This window comes from Notolepis coatsorum (assembly GCF_963971535.1).
Source record: "Notolepis coatsorum genome assembly, chromosome: 4".
Taxonomy (NCBI): Eukaryota; Metazoa; Chordata; class Actinopteri; order Aulopiformes; family Paralepididae; genus Notolepis; species Notolepis coatsorum.
Window position 1 is genome coordinate 63,037,073 of NC_140168.1, and position 25,609 is coordinate 63,062,681.

The 25,609-nt window shown below is 43.3% G+C and overlaps 1 protein-coding gene across 1 annotated transcript in view; it reads left to right on the forward strand.

Moving 5' to 3' along the window:
• Nucleotides 1-25,609, forward strand: part of LOC311227066 (asparagine synthetase [glutamine-hydrolyzing]-like) — a gene marked incomplete at its 5' end in the record, with an annotated part of 117,778 nt that overhangs the window by 24,379 nt on the left and 67,790 nt on the right. Inside the window, 3 exons of the mRNA XM_084312586.1 lie at nt 6,016-6,142; nt 8,817-8,923; nt 22,057-22,157. Coding sequence (XP_084168712.1) covers nt 6,016-6,142; nt 8,817-8,923; nt 22,057-22,157 — 335 coding nt within the window. The remainder of the gene's footprint in view (nt 1-6,015; nt 6,143-8,816; nt 8,924-22,056; nt 22,158-25,609) is intronic.

Below are 25,609 nucleotides of genomic sequence, written 5' to 3' on the forward strand. Positions count from 1 at the left end.
CTCTCTCTCTGTTTCTCTCTCTCTCTCTCCCTCTCTCTGTCTCTCTCTCTCTCTCTCTCTCTCTCTCTCTCTCTGTCTCTCTCTGTATAATGTAAAAGAGTTGAATACTCTACACCCCATTTACATTTACATTTACATTTAGTCATTTAGCTGACGCTTTTATCCAAAGCGACTTACAAGTTCTGTACGACAAGCCATCAGGAAGGGCACAACTCTATCAGCTGAGTAACAATGTTCGTCAAAGTGTTGAGTGCTACAGTGTAGGTTAGTTTATTAGGACAAGTGCATGACAGTATGGTTAGTTAGGGTTAGATAATTTTTAAAATTTTTTTTTAATTCAGATAATGGTTGAAGAAGTGCGTCTTTAGTCGGCGGCGAAAGTTCGGACGTGTTTCGGCTGTCCTAACTGGGGTGGGTAGTTCATTCCACCATTGTGGGGCAAGGACTGAGAATAGGCGACTTCTCTTTGATGACCCTCCCGGAGCTTGGATAGGAGTAGGTCTGAGGCGGCCAGAAGAAGCAGAGCGTAGGGGTCTTGAGGGTGTGTAGTTAGAGACCATTGACCGGAGGTAGGCGGGAGCAGTTCCCTTTGCCGCACGGTATGCTAGGTCGAGGGCCTTGAAGCGGATTCGTGCAGCAATGGGGAGCCAGTGCAGGTCCCTAAGAAGTGGGGTGACATGGGCCGACTTCGGTAGGTTTGAGATCAGGCGGGCCGCTGCGTTCTGAATGAGTTGAAGAGGCTTAGTGGCAGTGGCCGGGAGGCCAGCGAGCAGTGCGTTGCAGTAGTCGAGGCGGGAGATGACTGTTGATTGGACCCAGTGGCCTAATATTGAAGAAAACAGACCTGGGCTGGAATATGGAACCAACAATCTTGTATCTCCTAAAAAAAATATAAAAATAAAAATCAGGAATGAAAGAAAGACGAAAGAAATGTCTCATATTCATATCTATTTTTGAAATCCATGACATTTACATTTAGTCATTTAGCTGCTTTTATCCAAAATGACTTACAAGTTCTGTCAAGTCTGCAGGAAGGGTACAACTCTGCGTATAAGTAAGATTGTTTGTTAAACAGTGTCAAACTTGAGTGCTACAGTCTTGAGTCCATATATACCAGCCGTGTCATGCTAGCATACAGGCACAGGTCAACATAGCTTTTTCAACCTCAACCAAAAATAACAAATCTGACCATGGGTACAGTGACGTCACAGGCCCGGATTGATTGATTGATAACTTTATTAACATCTCTCTCTCTCTCTCTCTCTCTCTCTAGCATACAGGCACAGGTCATAGGTCAACTGTGTCATGCTAGCATACAGGCACAGGTCATAGATACCAACCTATCACACCTATCACACCTCTCACACCTCTCACACCTCTCACACCTATCACACCTCTCACACCTATCACACCTCTCACACCTATCACACCTCTCACACCTATCACACCTATCACACCTCTCACACCTCTCACACCTATCACACCTCTCACACCTATCACACCTATCACACCTCTCACACCTCTCACACCTATCACACCTCTCACACCGATCCCACCTATCACACCTCTCACACCTATCACACCTATCACACCTATCACACCTCTCACACCTATCACACCTATCACACCTCTCACACCTATCACACCTCTCACACCTATCACACCTCTCACACTTCTCACACCGATCCCACCTATCACACCTATCACACCTCTCACACCTATCACACCTCTCACACCTATCACACCTCTCACACCTCTCACACCTATCACACCTCTCACACCTCTCACACCTCTCACACCTATCACACCTCTCACACCTATCACACCTCTCACACCTATCACACCTCTCACACCTATCACACCTACACCTCTCACACCTATCACACCTCTCACACCTATCACACCTCTCACACCTCTCACACCTATCACACCTCTCACACCGATCCCACCTATCACACCTATCACACCTCTCACACCTATCACACCTATCACACCTATCACACCTATCACACCTCTCACACCTATCACACCTATCACACCTATCACACCTCTCACACCTATCACACCTCTCACACCTCTCACACTTCTCACACCGATCCCACCTATCACACCTCTCACACCTATCACACCTCTCACACCTCTCACACCTATCACACCTCTCACACCTATCACACCTATCACACCTCTCACACCTCTCACACCTATCACATCTCTCACACCTCTCACACCTCTCACACCTATCACACCTCTCACACCTATCACACCTATCACACCTATCACACCTCTCACACCTATCACACCTATCACACCTCTCACACCTATCACACCTCTCACACCTCTCACACCTATCACACCTCTCACACCTATCACACCTATCACACCTATCACACCTATCACACCTCTCACACCTATCACACCTATCACACCTCTCACACCTATCACACCTCTCACACATATCACACCTATCACACCTCTCACACCTCTCACACCTATCACACCTATCCCACCTATCACACCTCTCACACCTCTCACACCTCTCACACCAATCCCACCTATCACACCTATCACACCTCTCACACATATCACACCTATCACACCTCTATACCCATTCTGCAATCTGTTAATAAAGTTGTACTTAAGTTATGCTTTTACATTATACTTACTTAATAAGTGAATAGTTCCAAGTCAATCAAAAACGATGAGTTTTATTTACTCAAAACATAATGCGGTTTACAGTCTGTATCTACTTAATTATCTTAAGTTGTACTTAATTTATGCTTTTACATTATACTTACTTAATAAGTGAATAGTTCCAAGTCAATCAAAAACTATGAGTTTTATTTACTCAAAACATAATGCGGTTTACAGTCTGTATCTACTTAATTATCTTAAGTTGTACTTAAGTTATGCTTTTACATTATACTTACTTAATAAGTGAATAGTTCCAAGTCAATCAAAAAAGATGAGTTTTATTTACTCAAAACATAATGCGGTTTACACTCTGTATCTACTTAATTATCTTAAGTTGTACTTAAGTTATGCTTTTACATTATACTTACTTAATAAGTGAATAGTTCCAAGTCAATCAAAAACTATGAGTTTTATTTACTCAAAACATAATGCGGTTTACAGTCTGTATCTACTTAATTATCTTAAGTTGTACTTAAGTTATGCTTTTACATTATACTTACTTAATAAGTGAATAATTCCAAGTCAATCAAAAACTATGAGTTTTATTTACTCAAAACATAATGCGGTTTTCAGTCTGTATCTACTTAATTATCTTAAGTTGTACTTAAGTTATGCTTTTACATTATACTTACTTAATAAGTGAATAGTTCCAAGTCAATCAAAAACTATGAGTTTTATTTACTCAAAACATAATGCGGTTTACAGTCTGTATCTACTTAATTATCTTAAGTTGTACTTAAGTTATGCTTTTACATTATACTTACTTAATAAGTGAATAATTCCAAGTCAATCAAAAACTATGAGTTTTATTTACTCAAAACATAATGCGGTTTTCAGTCTGTATCTACTTAATTATCTTAAGTTGTACTTAAGTTATGCTTTTACATTATACTTACTTAATAAGTGAATAGTTCCAAGTCAATCAAAAACTATGAGTTTTATTTACTCAAAACATAATGCGGTTTACAGTCTGTATCTACTTAATTATCTTAAGTTGTACTTAAGTTATGCTTTTACATTATACTTACTTAATAAGTGAATAATTCCAAGTCAATCAAAAACTATGAGTTTTATTTACTCAAAACATAATGCGGTTTTCAGTCTGTATCTACTTAATTATCTTAAGTTGTACTTAAGTTATGCTTTTACATTATACTTACTTAATAAGTGAATAGTTCCAAGTCAATCAAAAACTATGAGTTTTATTTACTCAAAACATAATGCGGTTTACAGTCTGTATCTACTTAATTATCTTAAGTTGTACTTAAGTTATGCTTTTACATTATACTTACTTAATAAGTGAATAATTCCAAGTCAATCAAAAACTATGAGTTTTATTTACTCAAAACATAATGCGGTTTTCAGTCTGTATCTACTTAATTATCTTAAGTTGTACTTAAGTTATGCTTTTACATTATACTTACTTAATAAGTGAATAGTTCCAAGTCAATCAAAAACTATGAGTTTTATTTACTCAAAACATAATGCGGTTTACAGTCTGTATCTACTTAATTATCTTAAGTTGTACTTAAGTTATGCTTTTACATTATACTTACTTAATAAGTGAATAATTCCAAGTCAATCAAAAACTATGAGTTTTATTTACTCAAAACATAATGCGGTTTAGAGTCTGTATCTACTTAATTATCTTAAGTTGTACTTAAGTTATGCTTTTACATTATACTTACTTAATAAGTGAATAGTTCCAAGTCAATCAAAAACTATGAGTTTTATTTACTCAAAACATAAGAACACGTCACACGAACTCAAGACATTCAAGTTAGTAGAACTTTCATAGAATATTGAGTATACCCTACTCAAACTAATTGATTATTTTGAACATGCGGGTTTACAGTGCATATGGTGGTTTTTGTTTTTCTCCATTTTCGCTCCGCTGCACGACATTTCCTTTTTTCTACGTTGACCGTATTATAGTTTAACCAGGGCGAGGCTCTAGTTTTCTTCTTTTTCGTTTTTAATGGGGCGACAGAATTTAATATAGATGACATTGCATCATTGAGATTTTCTACCATTTCATTTAGAGAGCTGTCATGATTGTGTGGTTCATGTAGTCTGATAAGATCAATGAACTTTGATTCAGCTTTGTCGTTTAGGAGCCTCTTTTTAACTATGATTTCTTTTTTTGTTTTAGTAAGGGTTATTTGAGTATCAAAAAATATACAGTGATGGTCGGAGAGAGGTAATTCAGTTATTGAGATATTTGTTATGCTTAGCCCGGTTGTTGTTATAACTAAGTCTAGTGTATTCCCAAGCCGGTGAGTTGCATTTGTTATATGCTGTATTAGGTCAAAGCTATCCAGTAGATTTTTTAGTTCCATAGTTTTGGAGTCTGTTTTCTTATTAAAATGGATGTTCAGGTCTCCATTTAGGATCACCTTATCATATCCGGTAACACATAGTGAGATCAGTTCAGAGAGCTCCTGTATAAATACTGGTGAGTGTCTAGGCGGGCGGTATATTGTGACAATAATAGTTGATTCTGTTTTTAGTTCAATGGCAAGATATTCCATTGACATGAACTCGCCTAGTTCTGTGATTCTAAACAAGAGTTTTGAGGAGAAGATTGCTGCAACTCCTCCGCCCCTTTTATTTTTTCTGGGTATTTGAAAAAAGTTATAGTCTGGTGGACAAGCTTCTATCATTATTGATGTAGCTGTGTCATTATTTAGCCATGTCTCTACTAGGCAGATGCAATCTAAGTTATTTTCTTTAATCAGATCATTTACTAAGAAAGTTTTATTATTCAGTGATCTGACATTTAGGAAAGCTAATTTTATTTGTTGGACTTCTTTAGAGGAGGTCTGCTTTGGCTTGACCGTGATGGCCCTGAGGTTAATAGCAGGTAAACGCATTGATGGTGTATATTTTAAGTAGTTTATTGTAAGTACTCAGATTTGCCGGTCTGATTTATTGATGGGGGAGGTTAGGAGAAGGCAATGGAGAAGAGATGGGCCTTGAGGCAGGATCGAACAACTGTGAGGGACTCTGAGTCTCTAATGTCTTGTGGGGAGAGCCTGGGAACTGCCCTGGACAAAGCAGGAGAAGGCATACTTGGGCAGTATGTCAACTTGACCACATAAACATTCAAAATGAAAGTTTATTTCCTGTTTTCTAATATCAATAGCTGACAGGAAATGAACATGGGTCCAAGCTGTCCCCTAGCAACACGATTCCACTGAAACATGTAACATACAGTAACAGACAACACATTACTGATCCATCACACATACATTCTTGATTCCGTAGTGATACCTAGAGTTGGCGGTTTAGTAAGTGAGATGGTAACTTGTTTGCTTTCCTCAGGTGGCGGCTTACATTGGCAGTGAGCACCACGAGGTGAACTTCACCAGCGAGGAGGGCCTCCAGGCCATAGAGGAGGTCATCTTCCACTTGGAGACCTATGACATCACCACCATACGTGCCTCAGTCGGTGAGCTAGGGGGTTGAAGGAACTGTTGAAGGAACGCGCCAACGTTATGGGAAATGTGCTTACCGTCTTTTCCGGAGTCATACAAGAAGATGGGTACCAATTTCCTCTCTCTCTGCGTTCAGTAGAAAGCTATCCACCTGCAAGATAGCCTAGCTTAGCACAAATGAATCAAAGAGGATATGGCTCAGCTAGCCTAGCTTAAAACTCCAGGAGAGGTGTTTTTGGCCAACATCTAGGCTGGCTGATCTGTATCCGTGTCCATTAATTTTGCTAGGCTAGGCTAGCTTGCAGCCAGATAGCTTTCTACTGAACGCACAGAGAGGAAATGTAAATGGTATCTATCTTCTTGTCTGACTGTGGAGAAGACGGTAAGCACATTTCCCAAAATGTTGGCGTGTTCCTTTAATCATTTAATTTGTCCATCCAAAAAAAATTGCACCAACCAGTTTTCTTTTTTTGATATTGGAAGAAGACATTATTAGTGTTTGTTAGCAAAGTGAGCAAGCGCAAGTAAAAAAACAAAACCAAAAAAACATTACATCCTTCTGTGTAGTTTACTATGTTACATAATTATTTATGGTTTGATTGATTGATTGATTGATAATTTGTTAATGAGATGGGATTGCCCTCTACTGGGCACCTGTGTCTGTGTCTTGTATAAATAAAGGGTAAACTTGTAGCACCTTTGTTATGCCCCGATGAAGACCAATTGGTCGATACATGTAGGCCTTTTTAGGATCTATTAGAAATGCCAGTGGAAGTTAATGTTAATAATAATAATAATAATAATAATAATAATTAATTTAATTTATATAGCGCCTCTCAATAACCCGAAGTCACTTACAATAGTCGGGAGCAAGAGTACAAACAAAGAAACAAAAGCAAAGAAACAAAAACAAAGAAACAACAAAGAAACAAAAACAAAAGGAACATGAGACCATAGGGGGAACAGGGAAGACAGCGTGATAGCACAAAAAAGACTGGAGACAGACATCAACCAGGTTGGAGGGGGGGGGGGGGGGGGGGGGGTTGAAGGCAAGGGAGAACAGGTGGGTTTTGAGGCGAGCTTTGAAGGTGGAGAGTGTAGGGGAGTCTCTGATGGACATGGCATGTGTCCCACCACGGAGCAGCTTCCAAACTGTTTCACAACATAGTGAACTGTATGAGGACTTAAATGTGATGTTATACTTTATACTTCCATGCTTTATACCCCGATTGACAATAACTAGTTAACGAAAGCTAATAATTCAATCTTCCAATGTCTCAAATACCAAAACACTGGTAGGCTACAAGTGCCTTCTGGGGTTTGTACTGAAGTAGCCCCCAGCTTGCAACGCACAGATAGTCTTCTTCAAATGAGCGGAATATGCCTTTACTTTCTGTCTGCTAAGGCATCTACTTCAAATAACTGGCTTCTCCTCACAATAATGAAACCACGTCATCTTTTGTCCCTTTTGGCCCTTTTGGCCTCAAATGAAAAGACTTGTGGACAAAAAGAGACAAGATCTTAATCTGTTTTAATACTCCGGGGTAAATTATGTCAAACTCACATTACCAACATGAATGTATACGTTCACACTACAAGCCTTAGTGCTCAATTCAATTCTGATACTTGCTCAGATCTGATTGCTTTGTTTGGCTGTTCACATTATTATAATTTATTTTTAATGTGGCCAGTGGTTACACTCCTGAACTCACCCACATGCGCAAATTAACAATAACAGAGAACACACTGAAAACAAAGTTTATGGTTTAATTTATAAGTTGATGTGCAGTGGAGACAGCTAATTCATAAGCAGATGATAATAGGGGTGAGGAGGAGGTGAAAGAGAGCCATTTCTTCTTTCAATATGCTTTCAAACACAACACAGACCGGTTATGATACGTCCCCTCAAACCTTGTTTGTACATAAGTACAAGAGGTGCACTGTACCTCCACTGACCAGCTCCATCACAGGCAGCTGTCAGCATGTTTGTATTCACAGACCTGTGATGAATATTACTGTTCAGACTGAGGTCACATTGCAAAAAAGCAGACTTGTATCTGATTTAGGACCATATATGAAAGTGGCACAAATCAGAATTGAAAAGACCAGATTCCATGTGATTTGTACTGTTCACATTGTTGTGAAAAAAACTGATCTGAGACACATTATAAGCAAAAGAAAATTCTGATTTGGGCCACTTTCACCTGCAGTCTGAACGTATATTCTAAGATACTGTGTAAATAATGACTGTACCACTACTAGTAGCAGACAGTTTTCCTAGTGATTTCCTAGTTCTTCATAATTCATAATTAAATTCCCACATTGTATTTATATTATATAGAATGGCCTCTAGGTGGCACCAAAGCCTAACTAATAAACTGTACAACAAGAGACCGCTAGCACAGAGCAATTGAGAACTTTCCTTCTTGCTTTACTGACATGATTAAGTGCACGACCATCCAGGGGGTAATTTGATCAGTCATAACTAATGCAGGATTGTGATCTGAGAGAGTACTACCGGTATTTCATTAGTAAATTGTGTTCAGACAGTAATAATGTTGGAAAAGTGGACCTACGTGTTTCTGCGTCCTCTTCATCCCTCCTCTCCTGCGTGTCTCTCCCTGCAGGCATGTGGCTGCATCAGATTTCTTATACATGTAATAATTTAATTTATGTCTCTCTCTGCAGGCATGTACCTGGTGTCCAAGTACATCCGCGAGAAGACGGACAGTGTGGTTGTCTTCTCAGGCGAGGGTGCCGATGAACTGACCCAGGGATACATTTACTTCCACAAGGCAAGTCCTCTATGTCCTCCAACAAGTGGGTTCTGGAGTCCCTTAGTGGGGGACTTGGATATACTTAATAACTAATAATTCCAGGTCATTATAAACATAGAGCATATCTTATATGATTTGGCTTAGGCAAGAATAGACAGGAGGAACGGGGACAGTGACATCGACAGGAGGAACGGGGACAGTGACTTCGACAGGAGGAACGGGGACAGTGACATCGACAGGAGGAACAGGGACAGTGACTTTGACAAGAGGAATGGGGACAGTGACTTTAACAGGAGGAACGGGGACAGTGACTTTGACAAGAGGAACGGGGACAGTGACTTCGACAGGAGGAACGGGGACAGTGACTTCGACAGGAGGAACAGGGACAGTGACTTTGACAGGAGGAACGGGGACAGTGACATCGACAGGAGGACAGGGGACAGTGACTTTAACAGGAGGAACGGGGACAGTGACATCGACAGGAGGAATGGGGTCAGTGACATCGACAGGAGGAACAGGGACAGTGACTTTGACAGGAGGAACGGGGACAGTGACATCGACAGGAGGAACGGGGACAGTGACATCGACAGGAGGAACGGGGACAGTGACTTTGACAAGAGGAATGGGGACAGTGACTTTAACAGGAGGAACGGGGACAGTGACTTTAACAGGAGGAATGGGGACAGTGACTTCGACAGGAGGAATGGGGACAGTGACTTTGACAGGAGGAACGGGGACAGTGACTTTGACAGGAGGAACGGGGACAGTGACATCGACAGGAGGAACGGGGACAGTGACTTTAACAGGAGGAATGGGGACAGTGACTTCGACAGGAGGAACGGGGACAGTGACTTTAACAGGAGGAATGGGGACAGCGACTTTAACAGGAGGAACGGGGACAGTGACTTCGACAGGAGGAACGGGGACAGTGACTTCGACAGGAGGAACGGGGACAGTGACTTCGACAGGAGGAACGAGGACAGTGACTTCGACAGGAGGAACGGGGACAGTGACTTTAACAGGAGGAACGGGGACAGTGACTTCGACAGGAGGAATGGGGACAGTGACTTTAACAGGAGGAATGGGGACAGTGACTTTGACAGGAGGAATGGGGACAGTGACTTTGACAGGAGGAACGGGGACAGTGACTTCGACAGGAGGAACGGGGACAGTGACTGTAAATGCAGCTGTCGCCTATAGAGGGCGCATGTTTATTTTTATATTTCTTTTTATCTCATGTGACGTATCACGTCCTGTCTGACGCTCTGACGGGCGGTAGTTTTGATCAGAGCCGGTGGTACGTGCCAGACTGGTAGGAGAAGATAGCGCAGGAGATTGTGCACTTTATTTGTAAAAGATAAAGGATTAAAGTACCAGAGTCTTTGAAGATAACCCCCTCCCATTGAGCTGCAAGCAGGCCAAAGTGGTCAGTAAAGCTTATTCGCTCTTTTCTTTTTGTTTTTGTAATTCTATTGACTGTATTGTATGAGTATTGACTGTTGTTATTTTCTGCTTGTAGTTCTACGGTGGTGATGAACCCGATGCTATGATGCTAACTAGCTCCAGCTAGCCTGTATTAAAGAATATGCATCAATAAACAGCCATCTGTAATTAAAGAACTCGGAGTCCTCGTCGTGCTATCAATGGGCGGCACAGTAGAACACTGGACTGTGAAGTTGAAGACTCCAAATGAGAAGTGAATCACGTCGGGTAGAGGATTGTCTGCAGTTGAAGATGTGTCTGCAGTTGAAGATGTATCGTCGTGTCTGGTGAACCTTTCTGCGGGAAGGAGCTGCAGCAGTGTGCACACGGCTAATCAAGCGAGCTCGTTGAAGAAGACGGCTCGAGATCGGCGCGGGTACAGGACTCTGCTACCGAACTTTACACGTATCAGTAAGACTTCACGGCATCCTTCTTAAAGACGCAGCAGATGTTTCCCTACATTGGACTGCATATAGGCAAATGCCATTCACCAAGTTTGACTGACTACACTTCTCAGGTATTGACTTCTCATCCAAGTATTGTTGTAAGCTACAAAGTACAATTGCATTGCAAGTGCGCACATTCTTGAGACTGTATAAGGTTGTTTATATACAGTTTAATACTTTTTGGCCATTTAAGAATAGTTTGATTTCATTCATGAAGTCTAGCTTTATAAGGTTAATTTAGAAAAGGCCAATCTTAAAGGGTATATTCAAACTTAATACTTGTATTTTCATAATAGCCTACTTGGCTTACCTTTTCATTTCGTTTTTGAATTTTGAATTAGCCTACATTCTTCAACTAAATTAAGCATTCTATTTTGAATACTTAAGACCTTTATTGACACTTTATATGATTAAGCTTACACATTTCATAGACTGAATTCATATTCTATTTACAGATAATTTTCTTATTCCAAGATATGGTTCATAAATATTTAATGAATACATAATTGATTTATTTTCCACACAGTGACAACAAGTCATACTTACACACTGAAGAAAAGGTAGATTTATTTTCAACTTTATTACTACATTATTACTATTCAGTAAACATGTCACAAAGCGGTGAAATAGAGCAAACTGAAACACAGATTGAGGCAGACGAACTAGACTATAGTGAGCCTGTCGTATCTGCCACTACCGTAACTGAAGCACAGGTTGAGGCAGACAAACTAGACTATAGTGAGCCAGTCGTATCTACCACTACCGTAACCAAAGCACAGGTTGAGACAGACAAGCTAGACGATGGCGACGTATCTACCACAACCTCAAATGAATCTCAGATTGAGTCAGACCAGCTAGACGCTTCCAGCGAGCCAGTCGTATTTACCTCATCAGACTTGCCTGATGAGGCAGATTCTACACAGCCTAGGAACGCACTCGGACACGTTCTGAAAAGGGACAGGCTCTTGTAGACGATGAGGTGACGGATCTAAAGGTGAATTTCAAAAGGGCATATGAGAGGTGGAAACTCAACATAAATAAACTGAAAAGATCCATCAAGTATAAGGACGACTCTGACCTAAGGGAGATCATAGCCAGAGTAAATTCAGCCCAAATTGAGATTGATGGTATTTATCTAAAAATGAGAGACACTTTACATCCCGATCATCCAGACTCAGAAACCCGTAGAAGGAATGATGCATGCCAATCGATCACCAGGACTGCTAATAAAAAAGCCCAGCGGTTCCTCAACGACGGTGGTTCCGAATTCTCAACCTGGCCTGATGCTGAATCAGTGTTCGAATCTACAAGTTCCCAAACCTCCTTCTCAAGGACCAGACGGTCTATACAGTCTTCACACATGTCACACGACGCAATACGAGCTGCAGCGGAAGCAGCCGCAACTACAGAGGTACTAAAAATTATGAAAGAACAGCATGAGCAAGAAGAAGAAATCCGAAGACTGGAGCAGGAAGATGAAAGGCTGTCGGCTGAAAACGACGCAGAGAACGCCAAGAAAAGAGTTCTATTCAGCACGGAAAGTGCTGCTAGGAAAACAAAGCTAGAAGCAAAAAAGAGAGAAGTGGGACGGTTAGAGGAACTCAAGAAACTCAACGCAGCTAAGGCAAAGCTAAAGGTTTACACTGAAAGCGTTCATAATGACGATGAGGAAGATCATCTGTGGGTACCTCTTCTACACTATCCTTCAGCACATTCGCTAGCTCTCCCCCCACAAGAAGAACTGCGTCCTCATGCGCCTCCAGTGTATCAACCCAACCCCAATCCGACAAGTCAAGCTCAAGCCTCACAGCCCTACCAGGCCACAGTTACCAATAACTCGACCTCACCTGCACCTATCTTTACCCCAGTGTCTGTGCCACAAACAGTCACATCTCACAACATTTCTAATGATCTTGTGAGAACCTTAGCCGAAGCCATAACAGCTAATCGTATTCCAATCCCAGAGCCTGCGGTCTACATGGGAGATCCGCTAAAGTATAATGATTGGAAGCTTTCGTTCTCCACTCTAATTGATAGGAAGAATCTGCCGGTTCCAGAAAAGCTGTTTTTCTTACGCAAGTACGTCGGCGGTGCTGTCAAGAAGGCTATTGAAGGGCATTTCCTGGCCGGAACAGAATCCGCTTACCTTGCGGCCTGGAATGTGCTGGAAGACAGATTTGGCGATCCCTTCCTAATCGGTCAAGCATATAGGGACAAGATCCACGCATGGCGCAAAATTGGCCCCAAGGATAATCAAGATCTGCGTGAATTTGCAGACTTTCTCAGCAGCATTGAATCAGCTATGCCTTATGTACAAGGATTACAAGTTCTCAATGACTGTGTCGAGAACCAAAGGATAGCGGTAAAACTACCTGACTGGTGCAGCTCACGGTGGAACCGCACAGTCGTAACAATCCAGGACGAAACCAAGGCGTTCCCTGACTTCAAGGTCTTCGTGTCATTTCTCAGAAAAGAGGCTCGTATTGCCTGTCACCCTATCACTTCATGGCAAGCTATGAACCCAAAAGAAGAGAAAACAAAGCCAAGCGAGCAAGACAATTCTAAGGAATATCGAAACCGCAACATTGGTGCCAAAACCTTCACTACAAGCTCGAGTGAAAAGACAGACAACAAGTGTCTGTTCTGTAAGAAGGCAAACCACACTCTCCATAAGTGTTACAGGTTCATCGAAAAACCTATGGAAGAGAGAGTCACGTTTGTACACCAGGAGAGACTCTGTTTTGGCTGCCTTGAAACTGGCCATCAAGCCAAGGTCTGCAAATCTAGAAGCAAATGCGACACATGTGAAAGACCTCACCCAACATCCTTACATCAAACCCGTGAGAAGGAAGACCAGCCAAAAAGAAAAGACAAAGACAAGGGGTCCAAACCAGAGACGACACAAGAGGCAGATGAAGCTACCGCTCTTAGAATCGTACAAGACAAGAGTGGCACCCACACCTCACCAATCGTTCCAGTCTATATCTCCACACCGACTGAACCAGACAAAGAAGTACTAGTGTATGCTCTGCTCGACACTCAGAGCGACACTACTTTCATTCTGAAAGATGTAGCTGACAAACTGAACATCACACAAGATCCAGTAAAGCTCAAGATATCTACCATCACATCAAGAACAAAGGTTGTGTCCAGTGCAAAGGTGACAGGTCTACAAGTGCGAGGTATCGGGTCTGAAATCAAGATCAAGCTCCCAGTAAGTTACACTAGGGAATACATACCAGCAAACAGATCTCATATACCCACAAGAGAAACGGCAAAGTCCTGGCCACACTTGGAGCATCTTGCAGATGAGATGTCCCCAATACTCGACTGTGAGGTAGGGTTATTAATCGGCTATAACTGTTCCCAAGCCCTAGCTCCCAGAGATGTTGTCCATGGCAGCGAAGATCAGCCTTTCGCGCTCAAGTCTGCACTGGGTTGGAGCATCGTTGGCTACAACAGCCCTGCCACTGACTACGAAGATGAAATAGGTGTCACTCATCGCATCATCACAAAACAAGTCACACCTACCACCATGGCTCACTTAGAGCTCAAGTCTGAAGTCCAATTCGCCTACCGAACTCAAGTGAAAGAAATGATCTCTCCATCAGACATAATCAAGGTGTTCGAGTTAGACTTCGCTGAAAGGACATGTGAAGAAGTTTCAATATCACAAGAAGACTTCCAGTTCCTCGCAAAACTGAAGGGAAGCATCAAGCAGAAGCCGGACGGACACTACGAGATGCCGTTGCCTTTCAAGGAAGAAAGGCCAAGTCTGCCAAACAACAGAGCATGTGCAGAACATCGACTGAAATGCCTGGAGAAGCGTCTAAAAAGGGATGAGAAATACTGCAAGGATTATGTGACTTTCATGGAGGACATAATTGCAAGAGGCGACGCTGAAAGGGTCACAGAGACTGAAATGGAAAGTCAAATAGCATGGTATATCCCTCACCATGGGGTTTACCACCCCCAAAAGCCCGGGAAGATTCGAGTGGTATTCGATTGCTCCGCCAAGTTTCGCAACACGTCGCTAAACGAGCACCTGCTGACTGGACCAGACCTCACAAATGCACTCGTTGGGGTCTTGTGTCGTTTCAGAAAGGGACAGGTGGCCATCATGTGTGATGTGGAGCGTATGTTTCACCAGTTTCATGTCGCACCACAAGACCAAGACTACCTCCGATTCCTGTGGTGGGACAAAGGCAAGATGACAGATCCACCATCGGTGTATCGCATGAAGGTCCACTTGTTTGGTGCTGCGTCTTCGCCAGGATGCGCCAACTTCGGACTCAAGCACCTGGCAGCAGAAGGAAGAACAAAGTTCAGTGAATCAACAGTGAAGTTCATTCAACGGAACTTTTACGTCGATGATGGACTGACAAGTGTGGACAGTGAAACCGAAGCGATCCAGCTTGTCCAAGAAGCAAGAGAGCTCTGCAGAACCGGGAAGCTCCGCTTACACAAGTTCATAAGTAACAACAAGAAGGTGATCGAATCAATCCCAAAGGAAGAGTGTGCTGAAGGAGTAACCAACCTGGACATGGCGCTCGGAGAACACAAGATGGAACGAGCTCTCGGGGTCCAATGGTGCATCAGTTCAGACAAGTTTCAGTTTCGAGTTGCACTCAAGATGAATCCTTTCACCAGAAGAGGAGTGCTGTCTACTGTAGCCTCGATCTTCGACCCCCTTGGATTCCTCGCACCTTTCATCCTAACAGGAAGGATGATCCTACAAAGGATGTGCCAAGACAAGATAGGTTGGGACGAGCCAGCTCCTGATGAGCTCAAGCCACATTGGGAAGCCTGGCTACAAGACCTCCACAATCTGTCTTCGGTGGAAATACCACGGTGCTATGCTCCATCTATAGCCAAAGAAGTTCAGCAGTATGAACTCCACCATTTCGCTGATGCTAGTTCATCTGGCTACGGAGAATGTTCTTATCTCAGAACTGTTTCCAAGACTGAAGAAGTCCACTGCACTCTTGTTATGGGAAAGGCGAGAGTCGCACCAATTAAAGTAACAACAATCCCAAGATTGGAACTTTCGGCCGCAGTAGTAGCCACAAGGACAAGCGATCTGCTCAAACGAGAGATGGAACTGGAAGACGTACGGGAGTATTTTTGGACCGACTCAAAGGTCGTCCTTGGGTACATTAATAACGATGCAAGGCGGTTCCATGTATTTGTAGCTAATCGGATCCAGCGGATCAAAGCAAGTACAGAAGCAAGACAGTGGCGATATGTTGCCTCTGAAGATAACCCAGCTGACCACGCGTCTCGCGGGCTCCCTGCCAAAGGGCTTGTGGAGTCAAACTGGTTCACGGGGCCCAGTTTCTTATGGCAAAGAGAACTCCCAAAGGAAGAAGAGACTAAGGCTGAAGACGTCGACAGTGAAGATCCAGAACTCAAAAGAGCACAGGTTCTTACGACCAGAGCTACGAAGGAGAGATCGCTGTCAGATCGCCTGGAGAAATTCTCAGATTGGAGAATAATAATAATAATAATTTAGGACCTGCTCCGAGGTCACCATTTGGCACACATGCGAACCATGCATACAATGCGTATCTGCGATTAACCCATCCCGTCGTCCTTCCCCCCCAAGGGCAGCCGGGAGCAGACAGGCGCCACGTGAGCCGCGCCAGGGGACCAATCCAAGTGCTCCTGTCCGTCTTCGTCAAGGACGCCACAGCGTTAGCGATCTTGTTGTTGTGCATGTTTTTCCATTGGGTTTATCTTATTGGGGGGGGAAACCCTTGCGAGCACGGGGAGAACATGCAAACTCCACACAGAAAGGCCTGGGAGATACCCCACCTGGGTAACTGGCATCATGGAAACCTGGTCCCCAAGCGGGATTCGAACCCTGGACCTTCTTGCTGTGAGGCGACAGTGTTAACCACTACACCACCGTGCCGCCCCACTACACCACCGGCAGTAAAGGCCATAGCAAGACTCAAGCGTCGTGCAAAAGAAGCAAGCGGTCTAAAGACAAGATTGGTTGAAAGTACCACTCTTGAAGAAAGACAAGAAGCTGAACAATTCGTAATCCAAGTAGTTCAAAGAGAAGCGTTCAGTGAAGAGATAAAGGCTCTAAGCCGAGAGAAAGAGGTTCCTGAGAACAAGTCAACCTACCTGCACACATTAAGCCCCTTCGTTGACAGCCTTGGTACACTGAGGGTGGGAGGAAGATTGACCCAAGCCGCACTCCATCCACATGTCAGACACCCAGCCATTCTTCCAAAAGGACATCACGTCTCTCGTCTTCTAGTCAAGCACTACCACGAGAAGGTGTGTCATCAGGGTCGCGGAATGACAATCAATGAAGTACGCGCCAATGGAATCTGGATTCTCGGATGTAGTAGCGAAGTGTCATCTCTCATCTTCAAATGCATCAAGTGCAGGAAGTACAGAAAATCGAATCAGGAACAAAAAATGGCAGACCTGCCGCTAGAGAGGATGGAGAGTACGCCTCCATTTACGTACAGTGGCATGGACTGTTTCGGACCATTTTATGTCAAAGAAGGAAGGAAGGAGCTGAAGAAATATGGGCTCATATTTACCTGCATGTGCTCAAGAGCCATTCACATCGAGGCACTAGACGACCTTACTACTGACGCCTTTCTGAACGCGTTGCGCTGCTTTATCGCCGTGAGAGGCAACGTAAGACAACTCCAAAGCGATCAAGGCACCAACTTCGTAGGTGCGCGCAACGAGTTCCAAGAGTTGATGAGAGGACTAACTGAAGAACGCATGAAAGACCTGGGATGCAGCTTCGTCATGAATCCTCCTGCAGCCAGTCACATGGGCGGTGTCTGGGAGAGACAGATCCGTACCGTAAGGAGTGTCCTCATGTCTATCCTTGACCAATCTGCAAGCCGACTAGACAGCTCGTCACTGAGAACGTACTTGTATGAGGTGATGGCTATTGTGAATAGTAGACCGTTATCCACTGTACATCTCAACGATCCATCAGGCCCAGAACCCCTGACTCCGAACCATATACTGACGATGAAGTCTTCAGTCATCATGCCCCCTCCAGGAGAGTTTGTGAAAGAAGACCTCTATCTTCAGAAAAGATGGAGGAGAGTTCAGTTCCTGTCAAATGAGTTCTGGACTAGGTGGAGAAAGGAGTACCTGCTTAATCTGCAACAAAGAAGAAAATGGACCAAGGACAGAAGAAATGCCAAAGTTAATGACATTGTCCTGCTGCAAGATGAGAACTTGCCAAGAAATCAGTGGAAGTTAGCGAAGGTAGTAGAAGTCTTCCCGGCTGCTGACAATAGGGTCAGAAGAGTTAAGTTGTTAGTCAGTGACACAACACTAGACAACAAAGGCGCACGCACATCTCAGCCACATTATTTAGAGACAGCCATACACAAAACGGTACTATTACTGGAAGCAGAGTAATGGCTCATTGAATAGAAGTCTTCCCTGCTGCTGACAATAGGGTCAGAAGAGTTAAGTTGTTAGTCAGTGACACAACACTAGACAACAAAGGCGCACGCATATCTCAGCCACATTATTTAGAGAGAGCCATACACAAAACAGTACTATTACAGGAAGCAGAGTAAAGGCTCTTTGAAACTTTTTTTTGTTTTTGTGTATTTGGTTTGTTTAAAGGGTTCCCAATGTTTAAAGGGTTCCTGATGTTTTAAATGGTTATGTTGAAAATCACATGTTATGTGATTGGTGGGAGTGTAAATGCAGCTGTCGCCTATAGAGGGCGCATGTTTATTTTTATATTTCTTTTTATCTCATGTGACGTATCACGTCCTGTCTGACGCTCTGACGGGCGGTAGTTTTGATCAGAGCCGGTGGTACGTGCCAGACTGGTAGGAGAAGATAGCGCAGGAGATTGTGCACTTTATTTGTAAAAGATAAAGGATTAAAGTCTTTGAAGATAACCCCCCTCCCATTGAGCTGCAAGCAGGCCAAAGTGGTCAGTAAAGCTTATTCGCTCTTTTCTTTTTGTTTTTGTAATTCTATTGACTGTATTGTATGAGTATTGACTGTTGTTATTTTCTGCTTGTAGTTCTACGGTGGTGATGAACCCGATGCTATGATGCTAACTAGCTCCAGCTAGCCTGTATTAAAGAATATGCATCAATAAACAGCCATCTGTAATTAAAGAACTCGGAGTCCTCGTCGTGCTATCAATGGGCGGCACAGTGACTTTGACAAGAGGAACGGGGACAGTGACTTCGACAGGAGGAATGGGGACAGTGACATCGACAGGAGGAACAGGGACAGTGACTTCTGTGTTTGTCTGATTGTCATGTGCTCATTAGTGGGTTATCTTTCCAACGATAGCTAAAACGTGCATATTACACATTCATAGGGGCCCCAAAATCATAGATGGAATCTGATTAGGTGGTGGTGTGGCCTATATGAATGAACCTATAGTATTCCTGTGTTTCTTTTGTACAGGCAGAGATTTACCACATAAATACTGCAATGATTCATAGTATTCCTGTGGTTTTCTTTTTTATACACACTATGATCTACCACAGAACTACTGTGTAATAAAGTTCATCATAGTATTTCTGTAGTGGATTAATATAGACATTTAAGGTGAGTTTAATTACAATAGTATTTCTGTAGCATTACTATAGTATTTGGTGCGTACAAAAAAAAACAGGAATACTGTACTTATACTAGTCGCAAGCCTGGTGGGATTTCTTTCATGGGCACCTGGTGCTGGTTGAGAATCAGGTCTGTAATAATTACTGTACTATCTTTCATCATTACTGTACTATTTGTCATCATTACTGTACTACTATCATCATTACCCGACGTTCCTGGGCAAATTCCCAATCAGGTCTCTGACATCAAGGCCACCTAATCATCCCTTCCCCTTAATTGGCTGATATCAATCCCCGTCTCCTGAGCCGTTCAGCCATTGTGTAGTGTGACGTGTGCCTGGTGCCAGTGTATGGCAGCCATTGAGCCTGCTTAGCCCAAGGTTGGGTGCTACCAGTTGAAGGAAATCGATGATTTGCATTTGGTTTATAATCTATAGAGATATTAGTTTAAACAGTGTATGGGGTGTTAGGCTCTCCAAAGACAGACCAGCAGTGCCTGGGCAGGGGCCAGCTGATAGCCACAGCGTCAAGGTTACTCGATCTTGAGAAAGTGCATTACCAAGCCACAGCGTTTGTTTTGGGTAAGAGGGGCCGGTAATATCAACATCGCCGTTGCTATAGTGATTTGGGTCAAAAGTGCCATTGCCATAGTAACAGTAACAGTCACGAGAGAGAGAGAGAGAGAGAGAGAGAGAGAGAGAGAGAGAGAGAGAGAGAGAGAGAGAGAGAGAGAGAGAGAGAGAGAGAGAGAGAGAGAGAGTTTGACATTGCGAGACTTGAAGACGGTAGGCTGTGAGTTCTTCAGAAGACTAATTAGAATAGGACACGAGGCGTAGAGGCGAGCAGACGTTGAAACGCAGCTGACGTTGAAACGCAGAAATCCCTCCTCACCCTCGCGGGTGGGGGAAGGGAAATGCCACAACATCGCTAGCCTCGGCTAAGGCAAGGCCTTTTGGATAACCACTAGGCCGCAACGACCACCGAGCGGGGTAACAGGAGAGATCGTTAGTTTTTCTTCAAAGAATTTTCAAGGACATTTCAGAATTGTTTCCATCTTGTACAGAGTATGTTTATGAGAATAAACGTCAACACCAGGAGAGGTATCCTGCTTCCAGTGTCTCGTTAATTGTTTTTGAGACGAATGTATCCACGAGGTAAAAGGGAGGGTATCAGTTAGTACGCTAAGAAAGAGATAAACACAACGCAGAAAACTTCACGGAACCACAGGTGATGAGATGATATTGGCTGATTACCGGAGAATCCAACACAGTGGTGGTGAAGGAGGCAATTTCCGCCCTACATTGTGGGGAGTGCTTTGAGTGTCTAGAAAAGCACTATATAAATGTAATGAATTATTATTATTATCTGTCATCATTACTGTACTATCTGTCATCAGTCATCATTACTGTACTATCTGTCATCAGTCATTTTATTTTTATTTTACCTTTATTTAGCCAGATAAAACATTAAGAACAGGTTTCTTAGGGCGGTCAGGTGGCGTAACGGAGATTGCGTTCGTCATCAAACCCCGGAACGGCTCGATTCGCCTGTTCGAATCCAGCTCACAGCTCCGGGGTTGTCACCAGCTTGGCTGGCCGTTCACACTAATACAATTGGCAGTATTAGAGGGTGGGAGAAGCTGGAGGGGTGGGTCCGGGTCGTTGTAAACAGCGACTCCTACAGTTCGGTCGGGGCGCCTGCTAAGCGCGGATAGGACCTGAGTGGGATAGTGTGATCCTTCCACACGCTACGCCCTCTCAATGAGAATCCGCGCTGCCAGGTGAAAAGAAGCGGTGATTGGCTGGACGTGTGTCGGAGGAAGCACGTGGTAGCCTCCACTCTCCCAGACCGACTGTGGGGGGTAAGTGCGCAGCGACCAGGAAGGGGATTGGGAATTGGCATATGACTAACATTGGGATGGGAGAAAATCGGAGGAAAATGGAGGAAAAAAAAAAGAAAAAAAAAAACAGGTTTCTTATTTACAATGTCGATCTGGTCCAAGATATATATATTAATAACAAAATTAAAACACAGTTAAGAATCATACACATAGACAAATAAACAAACAAACAAATAAACACATGCACAGCCTATGTACAAAAGAAATAAACGGGAGGATTAGGGGGGAGTGAAAGTATGTGTATGTGTGTGTGTGTGTGTGTGTGTGTGTGTGTGTGTGTGTGTGTGTGTGTGTGTGTGTGTGTGTGTGTGTGTGTGTGTGTGTGTGTGTGTGTGTGTGTGTGTGCGTGCATGTGTATGCAAACAGATGTGTCTAGGTGCGAGTATGAAGATGAATGAGTGCTATGTTGTGTGTGAGGGTGTATGCAAGTGTGAAACTGCCTGGGGTATCAGCAAGTGCAGGAGTGGTCTACTAAGAGCGTGTTGAGTATATTCTTGAAGGCAGTCAGTGAAGTAAGAGCTGTAAGTTTAAGGGTGTCTTGAAAAGCGTTCCAGTCATAAGCTGCTGCAAAGTGAAAGGAGTTTCGGCCGAAGGTGGTCTTGGATCTTGGGATGTTTTACAGTACAGTCATCATTACTGTACTCTCTGTCATCAGTCATCATTACTGTACTATCTGTCATCAGTCATCATTACTGTACTATCTGTCACTGACGTTCCTGACTCACTGCACTCCTGATCCAGGCTCCCAGTCCCAAGGTGGCCGCGGAGGACAGCGTGCGCCTCATGAAGGAGCTTTACCTGTTTGACGTCCTCCGTGCCGACCGCACCACTTCTGCACACGGGTAGGGAGGGACACTCTGTTCATCCATCCATCCAGGCACCTGTATTAACATCAACAGTCTGACGGCAGGCTATAGCAGGCAGGCTGTCTATGAGCGAGTTCTTTTGGGGGCGGGTTGGGGGTAATTCAGAGTGCTGGGTTGTGATTGGCCCATTAGTGACATTCAGGGGCGTTTTTAGGGTTAGAAAACATTGGGGGCTTCAGCCCGGGGGGGTGGAGGGGGGCTTTCCCCCCCCCCCTTTTTTTCTTTTTTTTTTAAACACAGAAATACGCAATTTTAGAGTAATTAGAGATGAATACTGAAGAACTAGAATCATTAGAGGTTCTCAAAGTGAGGTCCATGTCCATGAGAGGGATCTGGGCAGTCCCCATAGAAAATTCAAAGTTAACAGGACCAAATCATCAGTTTCTTATTTATTTATTTAACCTTTATTTTGCCAGATAAAACATTGATCTGGTCCAAGAGGCCCCAACAGGAGTACAAATATACATATATACACATATATATACATATATATATAATATATATACATATACTGTACATACATACACACATATACACCAATAACAAAATAAAAACAGTTAAGAATCATACACATAAGCAAATAAACAAACAAACAAACATTATGCACAGCCTATGTACAAAAGAAATAAACAGTTCATCTCTAGTCTTTACAGTTTTCTTCAATTGCATAAACACTCAAATCAAAAGTATTACACAATTATCAAAACCTTACACTCAAGGAGCAAAACGTAGGCCCAGATTTGCACCCCTATAAGCACAATGTCAGCCTCACACTTTTTGCAAAACAATACACACAGTGATTTGCAAAACACTAAACACACTTCCATTACATTAGACACAGAATGTCAAATTACCACACATATGAGCCAATTGGTTAAACACAGCCATCAGATGCACAAACACACCATTGCTTAATTGTAGATACACCAATCAGGTTTAAAGGATAACTCCACTTTTTTTTTAAATTAGCTTATTTAACATCTTCCCTGGAGTTAGACAAGAAGATGCATTCCTTTTTTGTCTCTGTGCGTGCATTTTAGCTTTGGGAATAGACGCTCCGTTAGCATAGCTTAGCTTCATCACTGGAAGTGAGGCAGGACAGTAGCCTTACAGTGCCTTACAGTGTATTGCAAGGTCTGACATTGACCAAACTTGATATGCATGACCTTGGTGGGCTCTAGGTCAACTCCTGAAAAGGGGGTCAATGTCAGACTTTGCAATCAAAAGTTAGGGGGCTAATAACCCTTGCCATAATTTCAGTGCGCCCCTAACTTTTGATTGCAAGGTCTGACATTGACCCCCTTTTAATTTAATTTAGCAAAGGATCTGAGGTGTTCTGATAATTGTGTGTGTGGTTGTGCTAATTGTGTGTTTTGAAACACCGGGCCCCGTTTTCAAAATCATGCTTAAGCAATCGAAAAAAAACTATTGTGTGTTTCATTATAATTATGTTTCAGTCTTCTCATAAAAAAAATATTCGATTTTTGGGTATTTTCCTGCCTTTGGTCCGCTTTGCATTCACATCTCAAATGAACCGTAGCAGGGTTCACTTGCAAGAGTGAATGAGCTTTCACACCACCCCAAACCAACTGGACTATCCGAGGAAATGAACCAGGGTTCGATTAAAGCTTATTATAGTTTATCACAGTATCATGAGCATGTCTTTGTCAGTGGACACTGGACATGGGTATGGATGGCTCCAGGTGCTGCTGTGTTAAAGTGCACATCTTCAAGTCCACAAATCGGTAAATGAAAGAATGATAGGATCAAATGAAAACTACTTACTAAAAATGGATTAAAAGTACTAAAAACCAACAAAAAATACCAAACACTAACAAACATTCAGCACAGACAATGGGGATGCTGACATCTAAAAAAATATATATATGTCCGGGGCTAGGAGAAAAACATCCGGGGCCAAAGCCCCGGAAGCCCAGGGCTAACGACGCCACTGGTGACATTCACTGTGACATTTAAGGAAAGGCTGTAGTTGATAATACTGATAGAGGCTGGGACTTACTAGACTTACCAGACTCAGTACTAGACTCACCCGACTTGCTTCTGGTCAACATGCAAAAAACAGATTGTTTTTTCATCCGTACATTTCCGTTTTATACCGTTTTGAATGTGAGTATAGTTTAAAAAAAAAATGTATCCTCTTTTTCTCTGCCTGATTTTCTATGCTTTTCTCCCCATCCCAATTTAGTCATTATGCTAATTCCCCCCCTCCCCTACCTGGTTGTTGTGCGCATGTTCCCCCTACTGGTCGGTACAAGGGAACCCTGAAGTCTACCACATGCTTCCTCCGACACATGCGGAGACAGCCAGCGGCTCTCTTTTCACCTGGCAGTGAGGACTCTCATTGGTGAAGTGTAATGCGTGGGAGGTCACGCTGCCTTCACCACTTCCTGCCTTTCGCTGAGCAGGCGCCCAGACCTGACCTGTAGGCGTCGCTGTCCACAACGCCAGATTCCCACCCACGACTTCCCACCCGCTAACTCAGCCAAACGAGTTAGTATGACGATCGGCCCATGCCGCAGGCAATGCTGACACCGGGAGTCGAGACCGCAGCCTCTTGCATTGGTGACGAGCGCAATCTCCACTATGCCACCCGACCGCAAATATGAGTATAGTTTGAGGGATTCTGAGTAATTCCAGGAAAAGACGAGAAAAAGGCATTTTAGTGTAATCCAGTTATCACGTTGTAATTTTTCGGCTGATTATCTAATCATCCTGAAATCAATGCTAGATTATCATTATTATGTCTCCTCGTGCATACATGAAATGGCCCTCGTAGCGGGGCGCTCACCCCCCCCCCCCCACCGCAGCCAAGAGTAAACAGCCACACACAGTCCACACAGATAGCTTTGATCGCGGGAGAAAGAAATATCAGATCAACGCAAGATTTTATATATAGTGTTCTTACCTTGTCTCTGATGTAATGCAAAAAAAAGAATCCAATTATCTGATCGCCATTCCAGTTATCCACAGCGATCCTGTCCCCGACATTACCGAGCGTTACACATGAACGGGCGGGCGGGGTTAGTGTTCCCACTTGTTTTTGGCGATATTCGATTGGCAGGCAATAACGAGTTAACTAGTTTTTGGCAATTAACAGGCACCCAGAAAAGTGTCAATTTTTTACTTGAACTTGAGGACTGCATACTTGTTTTGCAAAGCTTAGCTTTATACTTTATAGGTACATGCATGAGCCTGGTCTCAAACATCTTTTTTAGCGTGCGTGCGTGCCTGCGTGAATGTCAGCTATCATGCTCTTATGTCTTTCACGTATTTTGTGCTCATAGTAAAATCCCCTAAATTAGTATCAATCTTCAGCTTTCAGCTTCACCTTTCACTGCCGCACTACCAAAACGGTTAACCCTTTCACTGCGACAATACACAGAAGGTTAACCGTTTCACTGCCACAC